At 39.5% G+C, this 8,185-nt stretch overlaps 1 protein-coding gene across 4 annotated transcripts in view; it reads right to left on the bottom strand.

The window, feature by feature from the left end:
• Positions 1 to 45: 45 nt before the first annotated feature.
• The window catches only part of ift140 (intraflagellar transport 140 homolog (Chlamydomonas)), a 76,406-nt gene continuing 68,266 nt past the window's right edge, over positions 46 to 8,185 (bottom strand). For all 4 annotated transcript variants that reach the window (XM_087309984.1, XM_087309986.1, XM_087309983.1 and 1 more), the window contains 6 exons: positions 7,967 to 8,149; positions 6,350 to 6,556; positions 4,506 to 4,718; positions 4,246 to 4,412; positions 2,012 to 2,153; positions 46 to 624 (listed from right to left, as the gene is read on the bottom strand). In XM_087309984.1, the coding sequence (XP_087166110.1) occupies positions 439 to 624; positions 2,012 to 2,153; positions 4,246 to 4,412; positions 4,506 to 4,718; positions 6,350 to 6,556; positions 7,967 to 8,149 (1,098 nt within the window). In that variant the 3' untranslated portion in view covers positions 46 to 438. The remainder of the gene's footprint in view (positions 625 to 2,011; positions 2,154 to 4,245; positions 4,413 to 4,505; positions 4,719 to 6,349; positions 6,557 to 7,966; positions 8,150 to 8,185) is intronic.

Raw genomic sequence — 8,185 nt, 5'->3', positions numbered from 1 at the left:
GCTTCAAGAGATGTTGACCTATTGAAATTCACTCAAAACACAATATGATTTAATAAACATAGAAAATATTTATTAAAATAAGTACAATATATATGATACAAAGGTTGTTGAACAAGTCTGGTCATTACATAGTTTGTAAATTGTACAAAACTCGAATATAGTGGTCCCGTGTTATTCTTGATTGAAAGGCCTCGCACGTCAAATATGTAAATGCATTCTGGGCATTCGCAAACAAGCTACTCTCTACTTAAGGCAACCTGCAAAATGGCTTTTACAAAATCTCACATCATCTCCCAAAAACATCCCATCTGCTAGACTGGCAGTCCAATAGAAACATGGCACATTTTAGAAAAATGGAGGAGTAAACCAAGACTTGATAGTGAGACTTTAGTAGGCTAGTTTTTGTGAAATGTATGTAGTATTTTGAGGGAATTGTTGTCAATGATTGATGTTTTCATCTTCCTCCACCTCTTCATCATCGTCAGCAGCATGAGTGTTGGTATCTTTGTAGACCAGGCGGATTCCAGCAGCATTTTGTAAAGCCTCCAGACTGGTTTGACTCACATACATGCTCAGGTTTATTTTGGGATGCGTTGATCTCAATTCCTCTATTTTACTCCATGCCTGATGAACACACAAATCACAATGTTTAATTATAGTTTTATTTTAAATAGATCTGTGTGAAAAGCACATCTAATCTGGGTTTCAGGGTTTTTCAGACTCTTTGATTAAATAACCCAAAAACATATCAGAAAACAAGTCAGGTACTGAAACAAAAGCTACAAGCGAGATATGAAAACATCTCCAGATTTTGTTGATGCATTTAAACCCAGCAAGCATTTTTGTGCTTAAAATACATCTAATAGACATTCAAATATGGACATCTTGGCTGAAACAATGCCACATTTGGGCTGCCAGATAAAATGTAATAGACATCTAACAATAGTCTAAAAACAGACTAGCCATCAAATACCTAGGGATGAATGACTGCGCGAGTGAAGTCTGTCTACCGTAATCTGTCTATTTGATGACTAGTCTAGTTTTGGACTATTGTTAGACATCTACTACATTTTTGCCAACAGACCTAATTTAGCTTTACTCGAGTCAAGACATCGAGCTGCGTCCCAAATGGCACACTATGCACTATGTACTTATGCACTTACACACTCAACAGGATAGTATATGTATTTAGTGGCGTTCCAAATGGCACACTAATGTTTTTTTACTAAGCGGAAATTTAAACCGTTTCCCTGATGACGTTTGCCAAATCAGTAAAATAAATGAGCAAACTATCAAATAACACCTGCCGTGAGTACAACCGCATTCACCAACGGGAGGCGCTATAATCACTCTCGTAGGAGAAATTAGCTTTCATTCCAAAATAAATAAAGTTATCCAATATGTGCGCCCGATAGCTCTGCCCCTTCCGCTACGTAAGCAAACCTGTGGTCGTTGAGTGCGTGTAGTGACCATCATTACACACTTAATTTTAGCGGCTGAATGAGTACATCCGGGTAATTAAAGTGCTCTTACTATTTTTAGAGTTTTCAGTGTGAACGCACTACTTTTTATACTGCAAAATGGCGTAGAATAGTGCACAAGTATGCAATTTGGGACGCAGCTCAAGTTTGTATGTCTATTAGATGTCTTTTAAAAATTTAATTGCTTGATGGATAGGTAGTTAATGTGATGTACAGGCTTGTCGACCTCCAAACACCTCCAGAAGGGGTCGACTAGATCACTTCTTTAGTGTAAATGTACATGTGGTTTAATAGCCACAATCTGTGCTCAGATTGACTTTATTTTTAAACTTTATGGGATATATTAATAAGCTTTTAAGCACATATTTTCCTATATGTCCTAATTTTAACATAAACCCACAGTGTTGATGTAGTCATCTACATCTTTAATAAGGGTGAGACCACTTGTTATACTTTAAAAAACAAATGCACACAGATTCTGACAACAACAACAACAACAAAAAAAGAACATGCTAGGATTATATAGAGACCTGCGTGAAGTTGCCATGATGGCAGTAGTGTTCCACCAGGAAGCCATACACATCTCCAACACGCACTGCCAGATCCAGATCCTTCTCTTCCAGCAGAGACTCGCACAAACGCACTGCTTCTACTGGATCCTCCTCATGCATTCTAAAATTACATAAATACACTTAAAGGTACTGTATGCAAGGTTTTGAACCTTCTAAAGCATTAAAATACCATAATATGTTTGCAGATATTTAATAAACATGCTAAGTGACCATGGTATTTTATCTGAAAAACAATGCTTAAGTCAGTTATTCTGCTTTGAAAATGCGCTCAGTGTCGCAATGTCTGTCTTTGTTTTGGTCCGTGTAGTTCCGCCCACAGCCAGTTCACCCAATTATATTTCAGTTATATGACATTTCATTTCAGGCATAAAGGCTGCCTTAATGTATGTGCCGCAGCTGTTCGTGTGACCTCTGAAGAACAGTCGCAGCCTCCGCAGATTCAGAGTTACAACAATCCATGAGGTGGTTTTTAATGAGCAATTAATACAAAGATTTCAAAGTTAAATATTAGCTAAGCAGTGTTTGTCTTGTCAATTTGGCAACCTGCATGTGCATCGAGTCCCCTGGAAAGAGGATGTGTGAAAAAACCCTCCTTAATATTTTCAATTTGGATTGCAAATGATTAATCCAACATACTGCAGCTTTAAGGTGATGATACACGGTGCAACTTTTAGAGCAATGTTGCTGGGGCACTTTCTCATTGTCATTCATTCATTTATTTTCTTGTCGGCTTAGTCCCTTTATTAATCCGGGGTCACCACAGCAGAATGAACCGCTAACTTATCCAGCACGTTTTTACGTACACACACACATTCACACACAAACTCATACACTACGGACAATTTAGCCTACCCAATTCACCTGTACCGCATGTCTTTGGACTGTGGGGGAAACCGGAGCACCCGGAGGAAACCCACGCAAATGCAGGGAGAACATGCAAACTCCACACAGAAACGCCAACTGAGCCAAGGTTCGAACCAGCGACCTTTTTGCTGTGAGGCAACAGCACTACCTACTGCACCACTGCGCTGACTTTTTCATTGTGATTAAGCAATAAAATTATATTTAGATGGTGACGCGGTGGTGCAGTAAGTAGTGCTGTCGCCTCACAGCAAGAAGTTCGCCGGTTCGAGCCTCGGCTAGGTCAGTTGGCGTTTCTGTATGGAGTTTGCATTAGGGTTGGGTGATGTCGACCAATTTGGCATCGTACGATGTTTAATGTGAAACTTAGCGATGGATGATGCCATTGTCGTCATAGGCGGAGGTGAATTATTTATTTATGACTAATGAATTAATTAATAATGAATGAATTATTTGTAGCCTACAGTTTCAACTACCTGACCCGCATGCTCTTTGTTTTACCCATAAACAAATCATAAATAAATAAAGATAAATTGCACACAAATTACCACCTGTCAATCACTTTTTCCGTGGGAGGTTGGTCGGTAATAAAATTGCACAATTAACAGTATCTGAGGTTTTCACTAAAATTACTAAGTACAAGTGTGGTCACGTAATGTGCGTTTTCAGCGGTTGGAGGGCTGTTCAGAAATGCTAGGTAAAACACGGTGTGGATGTGGCTCATTTTCGTTCTTAAATGCCATTTTAAAACTAAGACACATTAGTGTAAACGAGGTCAAAGTGTGCATTTTTTGCGAGTGGGTTTGAGGATCGGCGATGCCAGCTCAGCATCGTGTTGTCTATTGGCCATCAGCGATGGACTATGGCATTGTCTATCGGCCCAACTCTAGTTTGCATGTTCTCCCTGCGCGTGGGTTTCCTCCGGGTGCTCCGGTTTTCCCCACAGTCCAAAGACATGTGGTACAGGTGAATTGGGTAAGCTAAATTGTCCGTAGTGTATGAGTGTGTATGGATGTTTCCCAGAGATGGGTTGCAGCTGGAAGGGCATCCGCTGCGTAAAACATATGCTGGATAAGTTGGCGGTTCATTCTACTATGGCGACCCCAGATTAATAAAAAGACTAAGCCGAAAAGAAAATGAATGAATGAATGAATTGTATGTAGATCTAGTTCCTCTAATAAGTAACCCAATGTCTCACCTGGTTGCCTACTGACTACATTATTGCCCTGCAGCATTACTCAAAAACCTGCCCTGTGTATTCTCACCTTTTGAGTTGTATGCACAGATGTAACATACCACACACAAATAAACCGTTCATATTTCACCATTACCTTCGTGCCTGAATGAACCTCTTGATAAGGCCGAGTCTGTGAGTCAGTATGAGCAGCTTGCCGTCAGCTTCTTCTCCACTGCGCCCTTTTGCTTTGGTTAAACATTTACATGCCTCAGTCAGAGCGCCGTACGCCTTCTCATAATTCTGATAATCGTCAATTTCCACCTGTGCACATACACCACAGACTGCATTTAAGCATAACTGAGGTATTGAGTCCTGTATGACTTTTAAGAGTGCTATGGGGTGCTCTCAGCATACCTCGGCACAGGCCTCATAGAAACCAGCGAGCAGCTCGAGCGCCCGTCCTTTTGTGTAAAAGCTAATGATGTTCTTCATGATCTCCGCGTCGTTCCTCCAGTCCAGTGACTGCAGGTAATTGGCTGCCATTACATAAATCTCCTTCTGTCTGGAAACGCCAGCGAAAAAGACTATTTTCTCTGTATCTCCTGATTTCAGCAGCGCTCGCATCGCCTGTCAAAAACAAGAATGGAAAAGAACACCTTGATATCTTTGCTTTTGGAAGAGGATGGCGAAAAGGTGGAGAGAATTTTTTTCTGATAGCCTGTAATGTAAATAATGAAGATCTTTATAACTTTTAAGATGTTTAGAGCACTTAAAATGTATTTAAACAATAGTTGTCACTCTACACTCACCGGCCACTTTATTAGGTACACCTGTCCAACTGCTTGTTAGCGCAAATGTCTAATCGGTCATCACATTGCAGCAACTCAATGCATTTAGGCATGTAGACATAGTCAAGACGATCTGCTGCAGTTCAAACCGAGAATCAGATTGAGGAAGAAAGGGGATTTAAGTGACTTTGAATGTGGCATGGTTGTTGGTGTCAGATGGGCTGGTCTGAGTATTTCAGAAACTGCTGATCTACTGGGATTTTCACGCACAACCATCTCTCGGGTTTACAGAGAATGGTCAGAAAAAGAGGAAATATCCAGTGAGCGGCAGTTCTGTGGGGTCAAATGCCTTGTTGATGCCAGAGGAGAATGGCCAGACTTGTTCCAGCTGATAGAAAGGCAACAGTAACTCAAATAAGCACTCGTTACAACCGAGTAGAGCATCTCTGAACGCACAACACGTCCAACCTTGAGGTGGATGGGCTACAGCAGCAGAAGACCACACCGGGTGCCACTCCTGACAGCTAAGAACAGGAAACTGAGGCTACAATTCACACAGACTCACCAAAACTGGACAATAGAAGATTGGAGAAATGTTGTCTGGTCTGATAAGTCTCCATTTCTGCTCCCACATTCAGATGGTCGGGTCAGAATTTGGCGTTAACAACATGAAAGCAGGGATCCATCCTGCCTTGTATCAACGGTTAAGGCTGGTGGTGGTGGTGGTGTAATGGCATGGGGGATATTTTCTTGGCCACTTTGGGGCTACCAATTGAATAAAGCATGAATCATCTCAGACTGGTTTCTTGAACATGACATGAGTTCATTGTACTCAAATGGCCTCCACAGCCACCCGATCTCAATCCAATAGAGCACTTTTGGGATGTGGTGGAACAGGAGATTTGCATCATGGATGCGTAGCTAACAAATCTGCAGCAACTGTGTGATGCTATCATGTCATTATGGAATAAAAACTCTGGGGAATATTTCCAGTACCTTGTTGAATCTATGCCATGAAAGATTTAGGCAGTTCTGAAGGTAAAATAAGGTCCAACCTGGTACTAGTAAGGTGTACCTAATAAAGTGGCCGGTAAGTGTATATCTCCTGGTATATTCAAACATATTTTGAATACTAATTCAATGCAACACAATAATGACTGAGAGATGAACAAATGAATGTTCCTTAAAATATAGTACACTCTGTATAGGTTTTTCAGTAAAGTCTGATCATTAAGAGTCCTTAAAATGTCATGTATAAAACTCCCATAGATTATGATTTATAGGGTTAATCTGAGAAGAAATTAAAGAGCGTGTAATTACATGAAACTAGCAGTTGTGTGTGGTAAAGATGGGATCAATTTAATTCCACTGTTTTGCATCAAAGATAAAAAATACAGGGATTGACCAATGAAAATCAAGTATCTGCCAGGACAAAATAAATGACTGATTAAGCTGTTGATTTTTTCAAACCTTGATCTTGTTTCCAGCTTGTGTGTATTTCTTTGTGGCTAGGTGGTAGTTTCCCTGTCGCATGCAACAGTCTGCGATTTTCTCCAGCAGCTCTTTCCTCCCGGCCTCAGACAGAAGAGTTGAGTCTTTCGGCACTGTCAGACTTTCAGCCAGATCTTCTGTGATGGTCAAACTCTGGTCCAAACACAACTGGAGCGCCTCATGGTACTACAAACACAGATTCATAAGCGTATACTTACAAAACATTTAAAAAGGTTTGCATATGTAGATATTATGGAAAGTTATTTAAGTTAGTTGTTAAATGGAAAATTGACAAATTAAAAACTAAAAGTAAACAAAACTAACAAGCATTCACTGAAAAAATAGCGAAAAATAAAACAAAAAATTACGTTAAAATAAGTCATGGTTTTCAGATATAATAAGTTCGCATTTTGTACCTGTAATTGTGCTTTTACAGCCAAATGAATCAGTCAAGTGCAAGGTTATACACAAAAATATATTTTATATATCAACATAAAATGTTTTATCTTTTCTTCATTTGCAATTAAAAAAAAGAAAGTAAACTAAATATACTGCTGGCATCCGCGGCGTAAAACATATGCTGGCGGTTCATTCCACTGTGGAGACCCCTGATAAATAAGGGACTAAGCTGAAGGACAATGAGTGAATGATTGTTTATCAGAATTCTCCACAACTCTCTTTACCTTTCATTTGTTGGTCTTAGATTCAGCGTTTACTCGAACAATTATTTTATTTTTATTACTAAGAGATTTGCACAAGAGCAACTGTAAGCTGTGCAAACACTAAACTTTGCTCTGGTCGACACTGAATGTGTTCTGTTAACTCTGATAAACTAAAATGATTAAAAATAAAACAGAAATACATAATAAATAAATGAATATATTCATAAAAACTAAATCGAAATTCTGTGCTGGATATTATATTTACAGTTACAAAAATTTGTTTCCCCAAAGATCATTCAATTAATTATTTTCTTTTTGGCTTAGTCCCTTTATTGATTTGGACTCACCACAGCGGAATGAACCGCCAACTTATGCAGGATATGTTTCCGCAGCAAATGCCCTTCCAGCTGCAATCCATCACTGGCAAACATCCATGCACACACATTCACACTCATACATTGTGGACAATTCAACCTTCCCAATTCACCTATAGCGCATGTGTTTGGTCTGTGGAGGAAACCGGAGCACCCGGAGGAAACCCACACTAACACAGGGAGAACATGCAAACTCCACACAGAAATGCCAACCGGCCCAGCCTGGAATCAAATTATTGATCTTGCTGTGAGACAACAGTGCCAAATACAGAGCCACCGTGTCGCCAAAAACGTTTTTTATCTGTATGTAAACTAAATTCCAAAAATAAATAAATAAATAGAAATGTGTCCACAAAACAAAAACTAAAACTAAAAAAACCCTTAACGAAACAAGCTAAAACTAACGTAAAATGTACAGAAAAAAAAAAAAAAAAAAAAAATATATATATATATATATATATATATATATATATAAATAGAAAATAATTTATTAAAAGCGAAATGATAATAACAGCGACATGAACCGATGTTATATGAGGCGGTTTGTGTTGCATGTTCACCTTTTTGGCAGCCACCAGCAATTCCACAGCTTTCTGGTACTGAGCGTGTTTTATGAAGAAATCCGAGCAGCGTGCTAATAATGCAGGGTCGCTGGCTTCATTCAGGTCCTCTGCGATCAGCTGCAGGGCTCCAAACTGTTCAGTTGCAAAAGCTAGTTCCAGAGCCTTGGAGACATGTCCTGCCTGGAGAAGCAGAATGGTGTTATTCAAGCAAACAGC

Source organism: Danio rerio, chromosome 24 (assembly GCF_052040795.2).
Source record: "Danio rerio strain M-AB ecotype USA chromosome 24, GRCz13ab, whole genome shotgun sequence".
In the NCBI taxonomy this organism is placed as follows: Eukaryota; Metazoa; Chordata; class Actinopteri; order Cypriniformes; family Danionidae; genus Danio; species Danio rerio.
Note: the sequence above shows the minus strand (reverse complement) of the source record. Positions and strands in the feature narration are given on the sequence as shown.